Below are 25,348 nucleotides of genomic sequence, written 5' to 3' on the forward strand. Positions count from 1 at the left end.
CAGTCATTGGGGAGTGTCTGTGCACTCGTGGCAGAGGCCTCGCAGTCGTGGGGGAGTCTCTGCACTCGTGGTGGAGGCTCCGCAGTCGTGGGGGAGACTCTGCACTCGTGGTGGAGACTCCGCAGTCGCGGAGGAGTCTCTGCACTCGTAGTGGAGGACCCACCTTTGTGGGGGAGTCTTTGCACTTGTGGTGGAGGCCCCGCAGTCATGGGGGAGTCTCTGCACTCGTGGCAGAGGCCCCACCATTGTGGGGGAGTCTCTGCACTCGTGGTGGAGGTCTCGCAGTCATTGGGGAGTGTCTGTGCACTCGTGGCAGAGGCCTCGCAGTCGTGGGGGAGTCTCTGCACTCGTGGTGGAGGGCCCACAGTCATGGCGGAGTCTCTGCACTCGTGGCCGAGGCCCAACTGTCGTGGGGGTGTCTCTGCACTCGTGGCAGAGGCCCCACCGTTGTGGGGGAGTCTCTGCACTCGTGGTGGAGGCCCCGCAGTCGTTGGGGAGTCTCTGCACTCGTAGCGGAGGCCCCGCAGTCGTTGGGGAGTCTCTGCACTCGTGGCGGAGGTCTCGCAGACATTGGGGAGTGTCTGTGCACTCGTGGCAGAGGCCTCGCAGTCGTGGGGGAGTCTCTGCACTCGTGGTGGAGGCTCCGCAGTCGTGGGGGAGTCTCTGCACTCGTGGTGGAGGCCCTGCAGTCGTGGGGGAGTCTCTGCACTCGTGGTGGAGGCCCCGCAGTCGTGGGGGAGTCTCTGCACTCGTGGTGGAGGTCCCACAATCCTGGGGAGTCTGCACACTCAGGGTGAAAACTCTTCACTGCGGAGATTCTGCCCGAAGTGCAGAGACTACCCCACGACTGTGCTGCCTCCTCCACAAGTGTAGATACTTCACCATGACTGCGGAGCCTCTGCCATGAGTGTAAAGACTCCGCCGCGACTGCGGCCCTCCACCACAAGTTTAGAGACTCCCCCATGACTTTGGGGCCTCTGCCACGAGTTTAGAGACTCCCCCATGACTGTGGGCCTCTGCCCCAAATGCAGAGATTTCCCCACAACTGTGCGGGGCCGCCGTTCCAAGTGCAGATGCCCTTTGTGAATCAGGCCCTGAGTGATTGGACACTAGTGTGTTCAGTGCTTCTTAACACCTTCTCTAAATAAACAGAGATATCATTAGAATCTGTTCCCAGGGCGAGGGAGATTTTCTACAAAAGGAGGCACAAGTAAAATGCCACGACTGGGCAATAAAAACAAAAGGCAAAACAGGAACTTAAATCCTTAAGTGTAAGTCCATAGACAAAGGTCCATTAAATAGCAACTGCAGAGCAATTGATCCAAATTTCTTTAATGTTCTTTATGTTGTGATTTACTCAGCATAGAGCAACCAACCGACATGTGTTTCGTCAGGGTGTTAATCGAGCACTGACTCTTCAGGGCTGAGCTGGTGTGAGCAAAAAGGAGTGATCGAGACACCGGTGATAACTCCAACCCGGTGTGTTCTAAATGTGGGATGAGTAATAGCTACGGGTAAGAGAAGAGTTCTCTGTACTGGGAAGTACCAGATGGTGTATTCGAGGTGCCGGTGATAATTCCGACCTGGCACATCTCGCATCAAGTGTAGAGATGTCTGAAAATGCAGGTGTTGGAATTATCACCGGCGTCTCGATCACTCCATTTTGCTCACACCAGCTCAGCCCTGAAGAGTCAGTGGTGGCAAGGATTTAAGTTCCTGTTTTGACTTTTGTTTTGAGTGCCCAGGACTTGGTTGTACTTTAGTGTTGTGGGACATTCCCACACAGATATAGGGGTTACAGGGGTCTCCCCTACCTAGTTAGCACCACATCCACCTTTAGAGTTGTTTAACTCACACATACACACACGCAAATCTAGCTGAGCGCCACCTTCTCCTAGTATAAAAACCCTCTCTTGTGTCTATAAAATGCCACGACTAGCCTATGTGACATTAAACAAAGCTGTGAGATCCACACACTGGACGATCCACTGTACGGAATATCAGTAACACAAAGTGTGGTATCTAATCGAGGGTGCACAGATGATAGGCTGTTCATGTCTCACTGGCTCTGTCCCAGCAACTCTTCAGCCTCCTGGTTTGAGCTTGTAAAATATGTTCTGAAGAAAGTGTTAATGCCTGTATTTTGCCACCTTTACATGTCACGGTCTCTCTGTATTTTGCCAGTGTCTCGGAGCAGTCCTTTTCACCTGTCACTTCTTTTGATTTCTTTGGCCTTCAAGGAAGAGAAGTTTGTATTTTGATTTTTACATCAGGTATTGAACTGTGACTGTCTGCTTAATCCCATGTTGTATCCTACATCCTCCATGTCTCCTCCCTTCCACCCCATTACTGTATTTATTGAGTCTGAAGTGTTTGAGCACACACCTATCTCCCATTTCACGCATTGACACTCACAGCGGTCTCCAAGACGGAGGGGCGCAGGGCGGTGAGGGCACGGCTGTGCATCAAGGGCCGGCTCATGGGTTAGGCTGGACGAAGCTTCTGTATTACCCCAGGGAGCTTCAAGGTGTATGATGCCAGCTTATAGGGAGAGGTGTGGCGCCGCGGCCAGGGCGACTGAAGCCCAGCAACATGTGACTCTGGGCAATAGCTCGCTTAATCTTCCCGATGGCCCGCAGCGCCTAGAGACCCTTACGGGTGATTGTGCGCTTTACAAATGTGGACTTTACTTTACTTTACTTATAGCTAAGGGAGGACTTAGGGTTTTGAAAAATAAAGAGATCCAAGAAAGATTCAATATTAAACAGAAGTTCTGTGACTATATCAGTAGTACCGTGGAGAAGCACTGAACGCGTCTTCCCTTCAAATAGTAAACTAACAGTTTTGAGCAGAGAAATTGATAAACAGCACAAAGAAACTTGGTCAAGACTTTTGAGAGAGGATTTAAAATTCTTATTTTTAATAGAGCAAGAGGAAGTGAAATTCTTATTTTTAATAGAGCAAGAGGAAGAGAAATTCTTACTTTTGATAGAGCAAGAGTAAGTAGATTCTTATTTTTGATAGAGCAAGAGGAAGTGAAATTCTTAATTTTAATAGAGCGAGAGGAAGTGAAATTCTTAATTTTGAGAGAGCAAAAGTAAGTAGAATTCTTATTTTTGATAGAGCAAGTGGAAGTAGAATTCTTTTTGATAGAGTAAGACAAAGTGAAATTCTTACATTAGATAGAGCAAGAGTAAGTATAATTCTTATTTTTGATAGAGCCAGAGTAAGTAGAATTCTTATTTTTGATAGAGCAAGAGGAAGTACAATTCTTATTTGTAATAGAGCAAGAGGAAGAGAAATTGGTATTTTTAATAGAGCAAGAGGAAGTGAAATTCTTATTTTTGATAGAGCAAGAGTAAGTAGAATTCTTATTTTCGATAGAGCAAAAGGAAGTAAGATTCTTATTTTTAATACAGCAAGAGGAAGTGAAATTCTTATTTTTGATAGGGCAAGAGTAAGTAGAATTCTTATTTTTGATAGAGCAAGAGGAAGTGAAATTCTTACTTTTGATAGAGCAAGAGTAAGTAGAATTCTTATTTTTGATAGATCAAGAGTAAGTAGAATTCTTATTTTCGATAGAGCAAGAGTAAGTAGAATTCTTATTTTCGATAGAGCAAGAGTAAGTAGAATTCTTATTTCCGATAGAGCAAGAGGAAGTGAAATTCTAATTTTTGATAGAGCAAGAGGAAGTGAAATTCTTTTTTTTGATAGATCAAGAGTAAGTAGAATTCTTATTTTCGATAGAGCAAGAGGAAGTAGAATTCTTTTTTTTAATAGAGCAAGAGGAAGTACAATTCTTTTTTTTGATAGATCAAGAGTAAGTAGAATTCTTATTTTCGATAGAGCAAGAGTAAGTAGAATTCTTATTTCCGATAGAGCAAGAGGAAGTGAAATTCTAATGTTCGAGGCATGTGGGCTGCTAAATTCATATCTTAGCATTAGATCGCCGCCTAGTGTTGGGCTCGGATGATTGCACATTGTTGTCCTGGAAGAGTCTTCGAAGTATCCTGAGATAGGTGGCTCCTCCCCTGGACTACAGTGCGCATGGGCATCGGCTCCATCCCCAGATTGTTTTTTTCCGCCATTGGGTTCGGATGTGGTCTCGACGTCTTACTGTCGGAACCAAGTAAAACTACCTTTTAGCGGCCAAAAGGCCTCGATTTTCTTGCGTCGGTATTGTCTGCGCACGGTCTCGAGTCTTCTGTCTCTTGGAGCCGGAATAAGCGGAGTTTTCTTCGCTCTCTGAACTTTGAGGCCTTCTCATCGCGACACGACTGCAAGCCTTTACGGACATGGAGCGGAGCCCGTTTAAGTACTGCCCGCTCTGTGGGTCCAAGTACCCACACATCGATCTACACCCCGTGTGTAACAAGTGCCTTTCGCCGGACCACGACGACGGCAAGTGCAAGGCCTGTGCACAGTTCCGCTCCAAGAAAACTCTCAAGCTTCGGCGCGCGGTGCGCTTGGAAGCTAGGCAAGCGGCCCCGGATCCGGAGAACATCTTCGGCGACCAGGAAGAAGAGGTCCAGGGTCACCATCTACAAATCTCCCCATCACGGACGGAGGTCGAGGCGGATCCGGGAGACGACGACGGAGTCGCGGGTCAAGTCCTCGAATACGTCGAAGAGGTAGGAGACGACGATGAGATTTATGGGGCCGCGGCAGACAGCTCGGGGGACGAGCTCTGCCCTGAAGGTTACGAAGATGCCGACCGGGACACGGGATCGCCTGTCGGCCTTACCCAGGACCCGTTGCCGCAAGCCACAGCCCCGCCTTCAGGCCCGGCTACGGACTCACTTGCTGGGCACGCTGTTTCGAAACCGAAACTGAAACCATCGGGGTCGTCAACACCTAAAATGGCCGACCCGAAATCGAAACTGAAACCTAAGGACTCGAGTGTCCCTAAGATGGCTGCCGTGCCAGTGAAGAAATCGGTGCCCGTCACCCCATCGGCTCCGTCGACCTCCGGTCCGCAGAAGCCGAGGAAGTCTGTCGATTCCGATGCTCCAAAATCGAAACCGACGCCCGAGGAAGGGGCCTCCAAGAAGGATGGTCGGCACGGATCAGCGGCTACGGCGCCGTCCAAGCCCGCCAAGGTCGGCTCCAAAGAGGCTACGCACAAGAAGTCTGCGCCCCGGCCTCAAGAATCGGAGGTGCCGAAGACGGTTTCCGCGCCCAAAACGCACAAGGCCCACGAAGAAGTCGGATCCGAGGGACCGCTCAAAGCATCCTTGTCGGCGACGAAACCCACTGGCAGTGTACCGTCCCCCATTGCGGAGTCACTGCAGAGAATCAGGGAGAAAGCCTTTGCTCCATCGGCTCCGATGCCATCACCGCAGCCGCAAAAGGACACTCCGGCAAAGCCTTCTGGAAAACTCCTCTTTCTCTTGCCACCTAAGGAGGCGCCGAAAGCGTTTTCGACGAAATCGGCTCCGAAACAGGGTTCCTCGCTGGCTGACCCTCTTCCACGTCGTGTACTCGAATCGGAAGACGATTCAGAGCATTTCATCGATGCTGCCACCGGCAAGCTGACACTCTATAAAAGGAAGATCACTTCTGAGCCGGTGGACTCCTACATCATCCCACTGAAGAAAAAGAGGGTGCCCCTTGACGCCTCAGGCCTCACGGAACCGATCCAGCCTCCTCCAAGACGGAGCCCCACTCCCTCCCCTGAACACTCTGTGGGTGAGGGGTATGATGAGGATGAGCAGTACAATTTCCCTATCGATGAACCTGATGTACAACCGGATTCATACGATGACACTGGTGACCAGAACACCCAAGGTGTGGGCCAAGACCCGCAGACCTTTAATGCACGTGCATCCCCGACTGAGGACTCAGCAGGATTTCATGCACTAATTGAAAGGGCGGCGGCCAATCATGATGTGGACATGCATGCCGACCCGGTTGAGGAAGACTTCCTTTTCGACACCTTTGCAATATCTGAAAGGACAGTAAAAACACTTCCTATGCTGAAAGGTGTCCTCAAACATGCTGGGGACATTTTTAAGGAGCCTACGAGGGCGAGAGTGGTCAACCCTCGCATTGAAAAGAAGTACAGGCCTGCACCTGCGGACCCCGCCTACATCCGGGGACAATTGCCACTGGACTCTCTTGTGGTTGCCAATGCCAGGAAACGTGCCAACTCCCAGACAACGGGTGAAGCTCCTCCCCCGGATAAGGAGTCCAAAGTGCTAGAGGCAGGAGGCAAAAGAGTGGCTGCACAGGCAGCAAACTTTTGGCGCATCGCCAATACACAGGCGCTCCTGGCGCGTTACGATAGGGCGCACTACGACACCCTAGAACAGGTTATACAACACCTGCCCCCACAGTTCCAAGAAGGCACCAAAATGCTTATTGAGGAAGGAAAGCTAATATCAAACGCAGCCATCAAGTGTGCACTTGACGCTGCGGACACAGCTGCTAGGGCTATCAACACTAGCGTTATGCTGAGAAGACAAGCGTGGCTCCGCATCTCAGGGTTTAAGCAGGATATTCAGACAACAATTCTTAATCAGCCAGTCAATCCTGATAGTCTGTTTGGTCCGGATGTTGACACCACCCTAGAGAAAATAAAGAAAGACACAGAAACTGCTAAGTCTATGGGGGCCCTACAGTCCCAACAGTTTCGTGGCAGCAATTTTCGTCGCTCAGGTGCACGTGGCGTCACCAGAGGACAGATGGGTCAACAATCCCAATTCTCCAAAGGTGGGGCGCAATCCTCGTTCACTAAACAGAACAAGGGAGGTTACAGGAATAACAGCAACAGAGGTCGCGGCAGAGGAAACAACAGCTCCCGCACCTCTACTCCAAGCAAACAGTGACTCTCTGTCACTGCCCCCCGACCACCTAACACCTGTCGGGGGGAGACTGCAGCAGTTCCTGCCCGTCTGGAGAAACATCACCACAGACAGGTGGGTGCGACAACTAGTCCAGTATGGTTATTGCCTAGAGTTGAAATCCACTCCACCCAACATCCCACCAAGGCAAAGGCCTATGTCCGCAGAGCACTTGCACTTATTGCAGCAGGAAGTGGTGGCGATGCTGCAAAAAGGCGCAATCGAGCTCGTGCCGGTGGGGGAGGAAGGCACAGGGGTATATTCCCTGTACTTCCTTATTCCAAAGAAGGACGGTTCTCTCTCAGGCCCATTCTCGATCTACGTCCCCTCAACCTGTACATACTATCGGAACATTTCCACATGCTTACACTGCAGCAGATTCTTCCCTTGCTAAACCAGGGAGACTTCTTAGCAACCTTAGATCTCAAGGATGCTTATTTCCACATTCCACTACACCCGTCACACAGGAAATACCTCAGGTTCACTATTCAAGGCAGGCACTACCAGTTCAAAGTCCTACCCTTCGGAGTCACAACAGCCCCGAGGGTGTTCACCAAGTGTCTAGCGACAGTGGCGGCGCACCTCAGGAGGCAGAATATCCATGTCTACCCCTACCTAGACGACTGGCTCGTACAAGCCAAGTCAGAGCAACAGTGCGCCGCAGACATGTCGACTACAATTCGCCTGCTTCACGATCTGGGTTTCTCCCTGAACTACCCAAAATCGCATCTTCAGCCGGCACATGTCCGGCAGTTCCTGGGTGTTACGATCAACACCCTGACAGCCATGGCTCAGCCAAACCAAGTCAGAATCGACAGCATTCAGTCGCTGATCCACCGATTCAGACCACGACACTCCCTGCCAGCGAGAGTGTTCATGCAGTTGATAGGCATGATGGCCTCCTGCATCTTCATAGTCCCTCACGCACGGTTGCATATGCGCCCGCTCCAGGAGTGCTTAGCGAATCAGTGGACACAGGCTCGTGGGCAATTGACAGACCTAGTGTTGGTTACCAGTCGGGCATACGACTCTCTGCATTGGTGGACTCCACACAACCTTTGCAAGGGCCGACTGTTCCAAGAGCCTGTGCCGCAGATTATCCTGACAACGGACGCATCTCTCCAGGGATGGGGAGCTCATGTGCTCACTTACACAGTGCAGGGACTATGGACGACGCAGCAACAGAAGATGCACATCAACTATCTGGAACTGATGGCAATCTTCATGGCGCTCAAGTCCTTCATTGTACATCTGAGCAACAAGGTCGTGCTAGTCCGGACGGACAACATGACCGCGATGTACTACATTCAAAAGCAGGGAGGCACCCACTCGCCACAGCTGTCTCATCTGGCTCAGAGCATGTGGAAGTGGGCCATTCAGAGGAACATTTTCCTCATGGCAGAACACCTCCCAGGAAAGGACAATCAGATGGCGGATCTGCTCAGCAGATACAGCCATCAGATGCACGAGTGGGAGATACACCCTTCTGTTCTCCACCCGTACTTCCAGCAGTGGGGTCATCCGGAGATAGACCTGTTTGCCACAAAGGAGAACGCAAAATGCCGACTCTTTGCCGCCAGGTTCCCTCACCCACAGTCGCAGGGGAATGCGATATGGATGAACTGGTCAGGCAAATTTGCGTACGCTTTTCCGCCAGCCCCTCTAATACCGCTGGTCGCAAGAAAGCTAAGGCAGCACTCCATGACTCTCATCCTGGTTGCTCCAACGTGGGCACGCCAGGCTTGGTACACCACGTTCCTCGAACTCTCAGTGGTGCCGCATCAAAGACTACGCCTCACGCCCAGTCTTTTGACGCAGAACCATGGAGACATTCAGCATCCAGATCCACAACAGCTCAACCTGGCGATCTGGCTCCTGAAGTCCTAGAGTTTGGATACCTTAACCTGCCTCCAGAATGCATGAGTATCATCAAGGAGGCGAGGAAACCAACTACTAGAGCATGCTATGCTGCTAAGTGGAAGCGTTTTGTCATCTACTGTACGTCCAATGACATCAACCCACTAGATGCATCTATCCCCAACATCATCTGCTATCTGCTACATCTCTACAAGTGCAATCTGGCGTACACTTCCATTAGGATACATCTATCGGCCATAGCGGCTTATCTTCAGAACAGGCAGCACCTCTCTGTCTTCAGAGTGCCCGCCATTAAAGCCTTCCTTGAAGGTCTGAAGAGAGTCATTCCCCCAAGGACACCACCAGCTCCGGTGTGGAACCTCAACGTCGTTCTCACCAGACTGATGGGACCACCATATGAGCCACTGCACTCGTGTGAGCTCCAATTCCTTACGTGGAAAGTGGCCTTTCTTATAGCTATTACGTCTCTGAGGCGTGTCAGTGAGCTGCAAGCGCTCACAATACAAGAGCCATTCATTCAAATTCACCCAAATAGGGTAGTGCTACGCACTAACCCTAAATTCCTTCCTAAGGTGGTGTCACAGTTTCATCTAAATCAGACCATTGACTTACCAGCATTCTTTCAAAACCCGCAAACGGTGGCGGAAAGGATGCTCCATACCTTAGATGTACGAAGGGCGTTGATGTACTACATAGACAGGACACAACACTTTCGAAAGACAAAGCAACTCTTTGTTGCCTTCGCACCACAACACAAAGGCAACCCAATCTCCAAGGCAGGGATAGCCAGGTGGATCGTTAAGTGCATCCAGATATGTTATCAGAAAGCGAAGCGCACTTTAACAATACCCCCCAGGGCGCACTCCACACGCAAACTGGGGGCATCCATGGCTTTCCTAGGGAACATTCCTTTGGAGGACATTTGCAGAGCAGCCACGTGGGTCACACCACACACCTTCACAAAACACTACTGTGTTGATGTGCATTCCAAACAGCAAGCTGCTGTGGGACAGGCTGTTCTCAAAACACTTTTTCAGGTTTCTGCAGCTGGCACGGGCAACCGCCGCTGATGGAGGGACTGCTATGTATTCTATGCTAAGATATGAATTTAGCAGCCCACATGCCTCGAACTGAATATGCTACTTACCAGTATGCATCTGTTCTTGGCATGTAGGGCTGCTAACATTCATATCGCCCGCCCTCCTCCCCGGTGCCTGTCGCAGCTGCAGATATACTATTGTATTTATTCATTAGCATGGACATCCTTTACACTTTCACTCCATCTTCTGCCACAATGGCGAAAAACAATCTGGGGATGGAGCCGATGCCCATGCGCACTGTAGTCCAGGGGAGGAGCCACCTATCTCAGGATACTTCGAAGACTCTTCCAGGACAACAATGTGCAATCATCCGAGCCCAACACTAGGCGGCGATCTAATGCTAAGATATGAATGTTAGCAGCCCTACATGCCAAGAACAGATGCATACTGGTAAGTAGCATATTCATTTTGATAGAGCAAGAGGAAGTGAAATTCTTTTTTTTGATAGATCAAGAGTAAGTAGAATTCTTATTTTCGATAGAGCAAGAGGAAGTAGAATTCTTTTTTATGATAGAGCAAGAGGAAGTAGAATTCTTTTTTTTGATAGATCAAGAGTAAGTAGAATTCTTATTTTCGATAGAGCAAGAGGAAGTAGAATTCTTTTTTTTGATAGATCAAGAGTAAGTAGAATTCTTATTTTCGATAGAGCAAGAGGAAGTAGAATTCTTTTTTTGATAGAGCAAGAGGAAGTAGAATTCTTACTATTGATAGAGCAAGAAGAAATAAAAGTCTTTTTTTTGATAGAGCAAGAGGAAGTGAACTTGTAAATAATCATACTTGTTTAGCTATTGATGCACAAATTGTACAAGTTGTTTTGATTCCAAAAGTCGTCGATCAAAAGATCGGAAGCAGGCCACCTCAACATTGGGATGAGGTTTTGGCTGAAAGAGGAGTCTATTGGAAGACAGTTTGTCAGAAGAAAGTCATTTTTAAATGATGAAGTATTCTAACCGTTTAGAGAGCGATGTGTGGGCCTGTAACTTGTGAAAGGGGCTTCTGTGGGAATTCTCTTATCATTTGTGGAAGTTGCTTCGTATGAAAGAATCTTCTAATGTGTAGAAGGTGAGTTGGTGGGACGTGACCTGTGATTTCTGAAATGTGCTTTACTAGGAAGAAATCCTATAATTTTGAAAGGTGACTTGGTGTGAGGAGTCCTGTAATTCGTTGGGAAGTGTCCTGTGATTGCTGCAAGATCTTTAGTAGGTTGAGTTTTGTGATTTGTGGAAGGAGCTTCAATAGAATATTTGAATTTGGTAAATGTAACTCATAATTTGTGGTTGGTGCTTTAATCAGGGATGAGTTGTAAATTGTTAGAGTCGCTTTGCCGCAAAGGTAGACACTGTGAAATGCAGGTTAGTTTAATACATTAAATTGTTGTATGTACTTTTAGTAGCAATAAGGATTTTATCATGTAAGGAATTCTGGTAGGATCGTGAGATACAAAACACAGATTTCTGAGTAGAAAATCAGGACGTAAAGGATCAAATATAGGGATCAGATTGGCACATATTTTTTATCACTGTTCGCCACTCCTTGTATCCTTCCTACCCACCACAATCCACCCTTGCATGTAGTGCAAGGAGAAGAAAGAATATTATCTAGCAACGTGATTGTTCTGTGCCTGATTCTGCAGTAATATTTTACATTTAGTTGCCATTTTTCTCTTGTTAAGATTTATTAAACTAGTGATTAGAGTTTCAAGGCCCTTCCAGCTTTCCATTCACAGCTCACCTAGGTGGGAAGACGGTTTCAGGAATAATGCATCTTCTGCAGCTAAGTGTGTGGACCCCGAAGATCACAGGTGCAAACCCCACTGGTGTAACTGTAATGTTCATCTGTCTCAGATCAATCAGAGGAAAGCTATTCATTTCAGTAACTGTTACCAGTTGATTCCTATTATTTTAATGTGGTTACTAGAGTACATCTACATACAGACTCTACACTCTGTAATGTCTGTTTATCACCAGTGGGAAATATTTACTGCGAAAGCGGGTTTGTGGAGAATGTGGGAGCGTTCCTCCTCAATGCATAAGTAGCCTCTTCCTCACTGACATGCTTACAGCAGGAGTCCCAAGCTCTAATAGAAGGTGTCCTTGTCTGAATCTGTTGATTGCTTTGCGTGCCTGTGCGAGGGCAGCCGACCGGTCCAACAGAAGACGATGGTAGAAGGAAGAGTAGCTGCTCATGTGGAGCCGCGCGATCCAAGCTATGCTGGTGTCTGTGGCGCTTCTGTGATCTCGTCTGGCAGGGTTTGATCATTTTGAAGGACTTTCGAAGGCAGAACATCTTTGCGGGCTGATTGGTTGTCTGTGCAGACAAGGGATGCGACTCAAGCTGCCCTGGATCCTAAGACTGTGCCGCGGCCTGTATTCTCTGGGATTGGCCTTTTTCAGGGCCTCTTACTTGTGGGAAAGCTGAGCAGACTGCTGATTGGTTGGCTAGGTAGACGGGTATGTAACCTGATTTGTGGACACTGCTCTGAGCCCACTTTACTGAGATGGGTCTTTTTGAGGACAGTAAAGGATGGTAAACATAACTGGTTAGTAGCTTGTGCTGCCACAAGGGGGTTGGTTAAGCTATCTTGGAGTCTGAGATTGCTGCCTAACTTAATTATTCCCGAAAAAGCGAACATCACGAATCAGCTCTCTTGGGCATGATAACTCTGTCCTTGTCTATCGAGTCTTCTTCCAGACACCCTGTGTGTTTGTGTAATTTCTGCCATTCAGATTCCATGAATCCGTAGATGTCAGGCTTCTGCCAACACTTGCAGTTAGAGGGACAACCTCACAGTTTCAAAGGTGAGATATCTGCATTTCACCTTGAGCAGGACAATGGTTCATGGTTACTGAAGGACTGTTGGCCTCTCGAAGATCCTTGCCTCTCAGGAAGGTACAAGCAGTTACACCTTAATGTACACAGGGTGGAGTGGCGATGAGTCACTGTAGACGTAAACACAGTGGTCACAGCTGCAGTAAATATCTGGATGTTAAGCCAGGGTTGTGATCCCAAGAAGATTAAAATCCCGAGTCAAAGGTAAAATGTAGAAAGCAAACATAAAATCATAAGTAATACAGCAAGCAGTAACATTTTAAATTATCTGATGATTGTGACCACCAGAGCACTCTGAGAGAGCCCAGCGCAGGCCATTGCACTTATAAATGTTAATGTACAGGAATTTATATAGCGCAAATCACCAAGCGGTTTCTAAGCGCTTGCTTAGGGAACCCGTCCTGGTATTCCCCTGTGAGATAACCCCGGCAGGGTATCCGCAAGGTGAAAGCCAGGCATCCCGCCGCGAGGGGCCGTTGTGGAGATTAAGCAAGCTATTGCCCAGAGTCGCAGAGTGTGAACCCGTGAATCGAGTAGGCACCGGAGCGAGAATTGTCGAGTCCATGGACATTTTAGGACTCAAGACCCCGCCGAGCCGGGAATTGAACCCTGGTCCCGGGCTGACCTCTGCTTCCAGGTCTGCCTCCTCTAACCAGTGAGCCACACTTCTCCAAAGACTGTTAGATGTTTCCTACAGTGTTCATCCTGGATGGTGAACACCATGATATAAAATGGGGGATAGTACTGCTCCAGGGCCTGATTGATTTATATCGGAATCAGATGTGAAACTTAGCACTTTCATAAGTATGCAGTAAATAAATAAATAGAGCGGGGTTAGCCAATGCATGTTTTGCTCTTGGAGAAACTCCAAAGGGCTTTTTCAAGGCTGTAAAATAATATCTATTAAGTACTTGTAAGGCATGCGCACTACTGCACAAGAAACACACGTACGAGGAAGCCCATCAAACCCTTGAGAGTAAAGTGACATCTATAACTGTCTGAATAAATGGAGCGATGCGCTGTGGTGTCGGCACACAGAGAGAAACCAACAGTGATTATATGGTGCAGTTTCTAGTCTGCTGTGTCAGTGATGGTGAGCTAGAGATCAACATGCAGAGATGTGGCGGCTCCAACAAAAGCTGGTAAAAGACATATTGTATTAGTGTTTGACTTCTTATGGCTGTGAATCGAGTGCAGTTCAGGTTCCCAGTTATTCGGGAGGCATTGAGTAATACACTTGCTACTCTTTATCAGTGTCAGTTATTTTGTTGACTAAAGGTGACTGTGGTACAGCATACATCCTCTCTGTCTTTATAGTGATGAGAGGCCAAGTCTAGGAAACATAATAGCACAATGTTGATATTAAGTGTAACGGGATAACATTTGAGGGCAAAGAGGTCTCTGCACTTACCCATCTCCTTCTGTACGTCCATTGTGGTCTGGAGCAAGCCACGTTATGTCAGTAACCAGCACTGTTTGAGATTGCATCATCGATGTCACATTAGCGGGATTGTGTGCCCTTCTGTTATGGGCCATGTAGGCAAGTGTGTGCCATGTTGAGTGGATTAAAAGTAATGCAGATTAGTCCTTACAGGACAACAAACCAGTACCAATGACAGTGAGAATAAGACATAGTGCATAGAGGCGAACAAAAGCACCACAATGTTGAGTTCCTGGTGTTATGTCAGCCATTGTGTGCTTATCTACTAGACCTTTCAGCATGAGAGTTGGGCAGGAATGGGACATGGTATGTTACTGGCTGCTTGTGCTAACTTGGTTATTCAGGTCATGGTGGTGTAACTAGTAATTGCTGAACCTATCAAAGGAGCAGGGCGGACCCGGTAGAAGTCAAAGGGAAGAGCATAGAGAATGGGGTAGCCTGCTGAAACAAGGCGTAGTCTGGTGAAGCGGGCCGTAGTCTGGATCTCCAGACGTTAGAGGTGCAGCTGTCACTGCATCAGCCATAGTACACATGTCAGTTCTCAGAAGCACAACTGTAGAACTGAAAAACTCATTCTGTGTAAAAATACAGAGTACAGATTGTTCTGGCTTAAAAAAGAATTGTGTAGTTCTGGATCATTGTTGAGGCCAGCTCCTACGTCTAGGTATCCAGTTGGTCGGCTTTTTACAGTCACAATTCTCTGTTTCCTTTTCATGTAGATGGGTCAACATGTTCTTGTGCTTGGAATTTGAGGATGCGTTCTTTAACACGTATAATTTAAAGTGCTCTGTTGGAGGTTGTGTGTGGGTTAAAGATTCCTCTTTCGATACTATTCTTGTTAAGCACTTTCCTGAATGTCAGCGTGGGTTCTCGATTGAAATATTTGTTGGCTGAATATAGATTAAAGCTTCTCCTACAGAATATGACAATTTTTGGAAAATGTACTTCTTGTGAGTGTGTGTCTTTCCGAATAGGTGCTAATGATCTTTTTATTCCTGGAGTTTCTTTGTATGGAGAAGCTGTTTTTAAGTCAATTCTTACAAGTGTCTTGTAGTAAATTTGAGTCTATTAGTCTCATGGTTTCTCGTCTTAAACCCCTCAAGTAAGTCTAAGCCTTTTGTCTGAAGATCTCCTGACACAGTACATCAGATTTGTGGATTCTCTCGTTTAGGGATATTCTGATACTGGTGCATCAGATGGCCACTTTTGTTTGCAAGTAGGATGGATTTTGACTGCTGTCTGACTCTAGATCTTTTGTGAGTGTAGTAGTATCTCTATGATACAGACAATAAAATCAGAGACATGTATGCAGTTTGTGCTCATGTTGTGTCTTATGTGCAGTTTGTGTTACGATATATATAGAATTTCTGTAGTGTGTGTGGATCCCCATGCCAGATGTTGTCTATTTCTGTGCCCCAGAATATATCATGTAGTAAGATAAGGAGCCTCTGCCATCTTAGTTCTATTTTCTTTCAAGAAAGCCCATCACAAGTATAGCATACAAGGTGACAAAGTTTGCCCCCATGGCTGTTCCTCAGGTTCATTTATAGAGGGAACTATTACATGAATGTGAGGAATGTATCTTCAAGATAGATTCTGCATCCTGTCCAGAACCAGCCTTATCCTAATGCAACTGAGGATGCCAACCATAATCCGGACAGCCTGGCTAACTATCACAAGATGGTACATATTCCCTTCTGGGACAAAATCCATGTGACAACTGCACCATCCAGTTACACTATAAAATTAGGACCATTGCTCTCTGGCATAGGAACTATTTCTCAACCATAGTATTTACCCCAGTATATTTGTACCTTCATTGCCCTCATATTTTTAACCTAACCCACCTATAATTCCGACCCAGTTGTTTTTTATGTTTAATTATTTTTAAAAATAAATGTTAAAAAAAAGAAAGTGACCTGAAGTGGTCCCAAAACAACATTTGTTGTGTATACATGTGAGACAGTAAAAGGAATGTTAAATATGTTCTGGTTTGTAGAACAAAAAAGACTTGTCATCAGATTGGTGTCCTACGTAAACGAGGGGTTATTTCTGAGCATTGGAAGGTTTGTCTGGGGTGGCAGCTCAGATTGGATGCAGTCAAGCACAGCCTCGTACCCTTGCAGCTCGATACTCCATAGGAGCAGGTGGCAGGTGAGGTCAGTCCGGCGAACAGGAGAGGGATCTTGGGGTTATTCACTTCTGGTTATCCTGCTGAGGCTAATATCTCAAGATTATAGTTTGAGGGTTAATGTCTTGAGATTATCTTCTCCGGGTTCTGTTTAGGTTATTATTTTGAGGTTCCTGTGGTGGGATCTGCATCTAAGACAAAGCACAGTAGAGACCAACTGGAATGTGTTGGTGCATGTAGAGAGAAGAACAGGTGACTGGAAATTGATTTTCTAATAATTCTAAACATATGACCCTTGATGCTGCACCTGAAGAAATGTAGTTTATGCACATGGCCGGGGTCTTTAAATGCCGTCAGGTATTACATGAAGGAGTTTGTGCCGAGATCAGGATATAAAAGGGAATCAATCATATGACGTTTTACCAGTCAGTAGAACTGAAACTGTACTTTTCTGTCCATTCCAACCTCTAAAACTTATAATCATTGAAAAAATCCAAAATAGTAAGGGATTTCAGGAATGCATGGGATAGACACAGGGAAATGTAGGCAACGAAACGTGACAAGGTTTTTTATTATGTCTGCCACACTATAGAAGGGACACTCAAGCATTAGAACACATAGCATCAGTGTGTCACGAGTGGATGTATGACGTTACATCGCGAACTTTTACAACGCACACCGTTACAACGCAATTTTTACAACGCAGATACATTTACAACAAATGTTTTTACAACGCATGCCATTACATAGCAGAAGCTATTACAACGCATGCCATTACAACGTAAGTATATGTAAGTATATTATTTTTTTTTTAAATGTAATTTATTAAAATTTAATTAATGTAATAAATTAAATTATTTTTTAATAATTAATTTGTAAATATATATACTTTAAAAAATAGTTTATTTTAAAAAAAACAATTATTATTAAAGAACTAATATTAAAAAATAATAAAATTATTAAAATTATTTAAAATTATTTATTTAAAAACTGAACCCTAAAAATACCCGTTACCCTGAACCCTTAAAATACCCATGTACCCCATAACCCAGACCTAGCCCTGAAACCTAAAAATACCCATGTACCCCAAAACCCAAACCTAACCCTGAACCCTTAAAATACCCATGTACCCCATAACCCAAACCTAACCCTGAAACCTAAAAATACCCCTGTTCCCCAAAACCCAAACCTAGCCCTGAAACCTAAAAATACCCCTGTACCCCAAAACCCAAACCTAGCCCTGAAACCTAAAAATACCCCTGTACCCCAAAACCCAAACCTAGCCCTGAAACCTAAAAATACCCCTGTACCCCAAAACCCAAACCTAGCCCTGAAACCTAAAAATACCCCTGTACCCCAAAACCCAAACCTAACCCTGAAACCTTAAAATACCCATGTACCCCATAACCCATACCTAGCCCTGAAACCTAAAAATACCCCTGTACCCCAAAACCCAAACCTAACCCTGAACCCTTAAAATACCCATGTACCCCATAACCCAAACCTAACCCTGAAACCTAAAAATACCCCTGTTCCCCAAAACCCAAACCTAGCCCTGAAACCTAAAAATACCCCTGTACCCCAAAACCCAAACCTAGCCCTGATACCTAAAAATACCCCTGTACCCCAAAACCCAAACCTAGCCCTGAAACCTAAAAATACCCCTGTACCCCAAAACCCAAACCTAGCCCTGAAACCTAAAAATACCCCTGTACCCCAAAACCCAAACCTAACCCTGAAACCTAAAAATACCCCTGTACCCCAAAACCTAGCCCTGAAACCTAAAAATACCCCTGTACTCCAAAACCCATACCTAGCCCTGAAACCTAAAAATACCCCTGTACCCCAAAATTCAAACCTAACCCTGAAACCTAAAAATACCCCTGTACCCCAAAACCCAAACCTAGCCCTGAAACCTAAAAATACCCCATTACCCCAAAACCCAAACCTAGCCCTGAAACCTAAAAATACCCCTGTACCCCAAAACCCAAACCTAGCACTGAAACCTAAAAATACCCCTGTACCCCAAAACCCGTACCTAGCCCTGAAACCTAAAAATACCCCTGTACCCCAAAACCCATACCTAGCCCTGAAACCTAAAAATACCCCTGTATCCCAAAACCCATACCTAGCCCTGAAACCTAAAAATACCCCTGTACCCCAAAACCCAAACCTAACCCTGAAACCTAAAAATACCCCTGTACCCCAAAACCCATACCTAGCCCTGAAACCTAAAAATACCCCTGTATCCCAAAACCCATACCTAGCCCTGAAACCTAAAAATATCCCTGTACCCCAAAACCCAAACCTAACCCTGAAACCTAAAAATACCCCTGTACCCCAAAACCCATACCTAGCCCTGAAACTTAAAAATACCCCTGTACCCCAAAACCCAAACCTAACCCTGAAACCTAAAAATACCCCTGTACCCCAAAACCCAAACCTAGCCCTGAAACCTAAAAATACCCCTGTACCCCAAAACCCAAACCTAGCCCTGAAACCTAAAAATACCCCTGTACCCCAAAACCCAAACCTAGCCCTGAAACCTAAAAATACCCCTGTACCCCAAAACCCAAACCTAGCCCTGAAACCTAAAAATACCCCTGTACCCCAAAACCCAAACCTAACCCTGAAACCTAAAAATACCCCTGTACCCCAAAACCTAGCCCTGAAACCTAAAAATACCCCTGTACTCCAAAACCCATACCTAGCCCTGAAACCTAAAAATACCCCTGTACCCCAAAATTCAAACCTAACCCTGAAACCTAAAAATACCCCTGTACCCCAAAACCCAAACCTAGCCCTGAAACCTAAAAATACTCCTTTACCCCAAAACCCAAACCTAGCCCTGAAACCTAAAAATACCCCTGTACCCCAAAACCCAAACCTAGCACTGAAACCTAAGAATACCCCTGTACCCCAAAACCCGTACCTAGCCCTGAAACCTAAAAATACCCCTGTACCCCAAAACCCATACCTAGCCCTGAAACCTAAAAATACCCCTGTATCCCAAAACCCATACCTAGCCCTGAAACCTAAAAATACCCCTGTACCCCAAAACCCAAACCTAACCCTGAAACCTAAAAATACCCCTGTACCCCAAAACCCATACCTAGCCCTGAAACCTAAAAATACCCCTGTATCACAAAACCCATACCTAGCCCTGAAACCTAAAAATACCCCTGTACCCCAAAACCCAAACCTAACCCTGAAACCTAAAAATACCCCTGTACCCCAAAACCCATACCTAGCCCTGAAACTTAAAAATACCCCTGTACCCCAAAACCCAAACCTAACCCTGAAACCTAAAAATACCCCTGTACCCCAAAACCCAAACCTAGCCCTGAAACCTAAAAATACCCCTGTACTCCAAAACCCATACCTAGCCCTGAAACCTAAAAATACCCCTGTACCCCAAAACTCAAACCTAACCCTGAAACCTAAAAATACCCCTGTACCCCAAAACCCAAACCTAGCCCTGAAGCCTAAAAATACCCCTGTACCCCAAAACCCAAACCTAGCCCTGAAACCTAAAAATACCCCTGTATCCCAAAACCCAAACCTAGCCCTGAAACCTAAAAATACCCCTGTACCCCAAAACCCAAACCTAGCCCTGAAACCTAAAAATACCCCTGTACCCCAAAACCCATACCTAGCCCTAAACCCTAAAAATACCCCTGTACCCCAAAACCCATACCTAGCCCTGAAACCTAAAAATACCCCTGTATCCCAAAACCCATACCTAGCCCTGAAACCTAAAAATACCCCTGTACCCCAAAACCCAAACCTAGCCCTGAAACCTAAAAATACCCCTGTACCCCAAAACCCATACCTACCCCTGAAACCTAAAAATACCCCTGTATCCCAAAACCCATACCCACCCCTGAAACCTAAAAATACCCCTGTATCCCAAAACCCATACCTAGCCCTGAAACCTAAAAATACCCCTGTACCCCAAAACCCAAACCTAGCCCTGAAGCCTAAAAATACCCCTGTACCCCAAAACCCAAACCTAACCCTGAAACCTAAAAATACCCCTGTACCCCAAAACCCATACCTAGCCCTGAAACCTAAAAATACCCCTGTATCACAAAACCCATACCTAACCCTGAAACCTAAAAATACCCCTGTACCCCAAAACCCAAACCTAGCCCTGAAGCCTAAAAATACCCCTGTACCCCAAAACCCAAACCTAGCCCTGAAACCTAAAAATACCCCTGTATCCCAAAACCCAAACCTAGCCCTGAAACCTAAAAATACCCCTGTACCCCAAAACCCAAACCTAGCCCTGAAACCTAAAAATACCCCTGTACCCCAAAACCCATACCTAGCCCTAAACCCTAAAAATACCCCTGTACCCCAAAACCCAAACCTAGCCCTGAAACCTAAAAATACCCCTTTACCCCAAAACCCAAACCTAGCCCTGAAACCTAAAAATACCCCTGTACCCCAAAACCCAAACCTAGCACTGAAACCTAAGAATACCCCTGTACCCCAAAACCCGTACCTAGCCCTGAAACCTAAAAATACCCCTGTACCCCAAAACCCATACCTAGCCCTGAAACCTAAAAATACCCCTGTATCCCAAAACCCATACCTAGCCCTGAAACCTAAAAATACCCCTGTACCCCAAAACCCAAACCTAACCCTGAAACCTAAAAATACCCCTGTACCCCAAAACCCATACCTAGCCCTGAAACCTAAAAATACCCCTGTATCACAAAACCCATACCTAGCCCTGAAACCTAAAAATACCCCTGTACCCCAAAACCCAAACCTAACCCTGAAACCTAAAAATACCCCTGTACCCCAAAACCCATACCTAGCCCTGAAACTTAAAAATACCCCTGTACCCCAAAACCCAAACCTAACCCTGAAACCTAAAAATACCCCTGTACCCCAAAACCCAAACCTAGCCCTGAAACCTAAAAATACCCCTGTACTCCAAAACCCATACCTAGCCCTGAAACCTAAAAATACCCCTGTACCCCAAAACTCAAACCTAACCCTGAAACCTAAAAATACCCCTGTACCCCAAAACCCAAACCTAGCCCTGAAGCCTAAAAATACCCCTGTACCCCAAAACCCAAACCTAGCCCTGAAACCTAAAAATACCCCTGTATCCCAAAACCCAAACCTAGCCCTGAAACCTAAAAATACCCCTGTACCCCAAAACCCAAACCTAGCCCTGAAACCTAAAAATACCCCTGTACCCCAAAACCCATACCTAGCCCTAAACCCTAAAAATACCCCTGTACCCCAAAACCCATACCTAGCCCTGAAACCTAAAAATACCCCTGTATCCCAAAACCCATACCTAGCCCTGAAACCTAAAAATACCCCTGTACCCCAAAACCCAAACCTAGCCCTGAAACCTAAAAATACCCCTGTACCCCAAAACCCATACCTACCCCTGAAACCTAAAAATACCCCTGTATCCCAAAACCCATACCCACCCCTGAAACCTAAAAATACCCCTGTATCCCAAAACCCATACCTAGCCCTGAAACCTAAAAATACCCCTGTACCCCAAAACCCAAACCTAACCCTGAAACCTAAAAATACCCCTGTACCCCAAAACCCAAACCTTACCCTGAAATCTAAAAATACCCCTGTACCCCATAAACCCAAAACGAAATATATACTATTACTTAAATTAATTTATTTAATTTACATTTAAAAAAAATGATTTAAAAAAATAACATACTTACATATACTTACGTTGTAATGGCATGCGTTGTAATAGCATCTGCTATGTAATGTCATGCGTTGTAAAGGCATGCGTTGTAACGGATCCTGCGTTGTAATGGTGTGCGTTGTAACGGTGTGCGTTGTAATAGTTGCGTTGTAAGGGTTGTTTCCCGTCACGAGTACCTAAAGTTGCTGCAAGTTTACACAGAGGCTGCAAGTACACGACAAGCTTTTCAGACTTTCAGATTCTGTTTCTATGAATTTAAAATGTTCTCTCACTTGAAGACAGGCAGATGTTGAGCTGTGTGGCAGGAGATTGGGCTGTAAGTAGGTGCTACCTTCCATGATGTCCTTGCTCTCATGCTGTCTCTCTCTGTGTTTTTTTGTTTTTTTACACAGCCCAGATGAGGACTCCTGCCAGAAGTTCGTTCCCTTTGTTGGGGTGAGTGGACCAAAGTTTTCAATTTCAATGTTCTTTTTTTGCCCCTCGAAAACAATCTGTAAAACCGTGGGAATATACATACATGTGACTGTAATTGTTTGTTTCCTTGCCCATGCCCTTCCAAAACGGGCAGTCGTCCCTTTATCTCTTCTTCTCAGTCAGCAAAATGTTTATTATAAGCAGTTGTTTACACTGGTCGTATGGTCCTGTGGTTGTGCCCAAACCCTCTAAGCCAGGTAACCAATTTTGGCTTCCTTTCCTATAAAGGGAAGTAAATCCAAAATTTAATCATTATTTCATTATATCAAATATTAACTTAATAAAAAAGACATTAAACGCAGCTTTATAAATAAAATATATCCACCTTTATGTCATGAAGAAAACACCTCTAGTGCTTGTCTCAAATAATGACCCGTCTTAAAGAACAATTCTAATAGCCCACTCTGGTGGAGTTCAAGCTTCGACAGGTCGACCCTCCAGTCTTATTCAGTATTTATCGTTTGTAAATCCAAACTTATGGATGAAGATTGTTTGTAAGCAATGAGAGGAAAACGCCTTACTCTGTATTCCAAAACTAAATCCAAAGTTAGACCTTTGTGACTTCATGGGATACTGGAGAGAAACCCAAAGATAGACTGGATAAGAAGCCAACGTGTATTTCGCATCGTACTGCCACTTCCTCAGGGCATTGAAACGATCTTACGGGCAAAAGAATCTTGTTACACCAGACTCGCCAGTGTAATATCACTGAACACTTATAAATTAACACCAGTGATATATACCCCATGGTTACAGATAGATACGCATTACTAAAAATAAACATATATATTCTATACATACTGGTGGCAGACAACCTAAACTTCAGCTTTACATCCACCAGGCGGTCACATCTCTAATCCTTGGAATCAAGTTTGCAGTGTTCTTAGAGATCAGATAGGATAGTTGATTGGTAAATATATTTTAGTTCACAGTCTTACATAAAAACAATAATATTAATTTTAACCATAAAATCTCCCTGACATAGGGCCCGATTCACAGAACCAACTTAAGACAAAATCCTAAACTTACTACGTTTGGTATTCACAGAAGGCATTTAGTAGTAGTAAAGTTAGGATTTTGTCTTAAGTTTGACTTAAGACAGACTTAAGACAAACGTAAGACCAACTTAAGACAGACTTAAGACAAACTTAAGACAAACTTAGGACAGACTTAAGACAGACTTAAGACAGACTTAAGTTAGGATTTTGTCTTAAGTCTGTCATAAGTCTGTCATAAGTCTGTCATAAGTCTGTCATAAGTCTGTCTTAAGTCTGTCTTAAGTCTGTCTTTAGTCTGTCTTAAGTCTGTAGTAGTAAGTTTAGGATTTTGTCTTAAGTTAGTTCTGTGAATCGGCCCCATAGAAATCAGACATATTTGGAGATGAAAATAGTATGATGGTAACAGACAGACATTATCTCCCTAATCTTTATAATGTCATTCATCTATTACAATGTCCATTTATATGCCCTGACCTTACCTGTCCAGTTTACACTCTCATGTTACTCACATTCATATTGAAGTATTACCTCTCACTCCTTACCTCAGGGCTCAAGTCTGTACGCCTTAGTTGCATTCATGTTGCAGTTAGCTCGAGACTCACATCACATTGTTGATGAACCTACACATATTCCCTACAGTGGAGAACCAACAGCACCCTAGGGTCTGGAAAGTGTTGAAAACTCAGAACCAGACAATTCAAAGCTGCAAATCAGTTTGTTCTGTTTTTTGTATTCCAGTCACACCAGCCTATAATAATGCTCACAGATGTCTGTCTCAAGATTCCCAAAAAATATCATTCAAATCTGCAACACACAGAGTTAAAGAATAATTATCATTACAATTGGGGGTGGGGTCGCACACTACTCACACACCGGCGGTATCGCCCCTAAGGACTATGGTTAATGTAGTTACGTGTTCCGCGATGCATCTTCTTTCGATTAGGGACTATGGTAAATGTAGTTCCGTGTTCCGCGATGCATCTTCTTTCGATTCTCTGCTATCTTCGCTGTCTTCGCCATCCCTGGACACGTGTTTCGGGGTATCACCCCTCGTCAGCAGGGATAGGCCGTGTTCTGGGGTTGCCGGTGGCTGCCAAATATCTGCCAGGTTTAGTACCACACAGGCGCGCAGGTGCGGGGTCCCAGGCTCGTCAGCCAACTGCTCGAGGGAGCTTTAACATTAATTATCATCACCATTAGGTTTGCATACCTTAGGAAGCAAGCTAATCACAATATCTAATCCCTGCAGGCAAACAGGCAGGTGCTCTGGAAGGTGGAAGATGAAAGAGACAGCAGGATCAGGATTACAAGCTTGCAATTTCCAAATTTACATATCCGCCCTCGCGCAAATTGTGTGTGTAGTGACGCCACACTCTTATATAGCGGAATACTGGGTGTGTCCGAGGTTTTGACAATTTGAAAGAAATGGTGTTTGTTGTATGCGAGTCAGAAGGACACATTAGGAGGCGAAAGGAAATTGGGAGATGTGAATTTGGAAATCGTATCCTTATAATCCTAATCCCGTTGTCTCTCACTCCTTGTATCTCTACATCTAACATGGTTGCCCCTTAATCTATGCTTTTATTGAATTCATGTTTTCCAATTGGACTCTTCTGTGTTTGTGTCCGACATGTATGTTTCCATCGGTTGATATCTGCTTCACGTATTATTACCTGCTATGCTTGTTTTAATTTATTTTGCTGATATAACATCACATGTACTTTTGCCTAGTTTTATTCATCGTCTTGTTCTGTAATCTCTTTTACCGATATAGCACAGCCCCAATTTATCAAAATTTGATGCAGCGCAACACAGGAAGACATTTTACTTTGCTGCATCAAATGGAGAGTGTACGAATTCCCATATCGATCAAGATACAGCGCTTTCCAGTTCTGTCCTTGCACTGGTGGCTGTGTTGCGCCATTACAAGCACCCTGGCAACATGATGCATTACAGG

General features: G+C 45.4%; 1 protein-coding gene across 4 annotated transcripts in view; it reads left to right on the forward strand.

Annotated features, from left to right (window-relative positions):
• LOC144762126 (phosphofurin acidic cluster sorting protein 2-like) overlaps positions 1-25,348 on the forward strand; it is a 642,794-nt gene that overhangs the window by 538,518 nt on the left and 78,928 nt on the right. For all 4 annotated transcript variants that reach the window (XM_078647259.1, XM_078647257.1, XM_078647258.1 and 1 more), the window contains one exon: positions 22,312-22,354. In XM_078647259.1, coding sequence (XP_078503385.1) covers positions 22,312-22,354 — 43 coding nt within the window. The remainder of the gene's footprint in view (positions 1-22,311; positions 22,355-25,348) is intronic.

Source organism: Lissotriton helveticus, chromosome 6, assembly GCF_964261635.1.
Source record: "Lissotriton helveticus chromosome 6, aLisHel1.1, whole genome shotgun sequence".
NCBI lineage: Eukaryota > Metazoa > Chordata > Amphibia > Caudata > Salamandridae > Lissotriton > Lissotriton helveticus.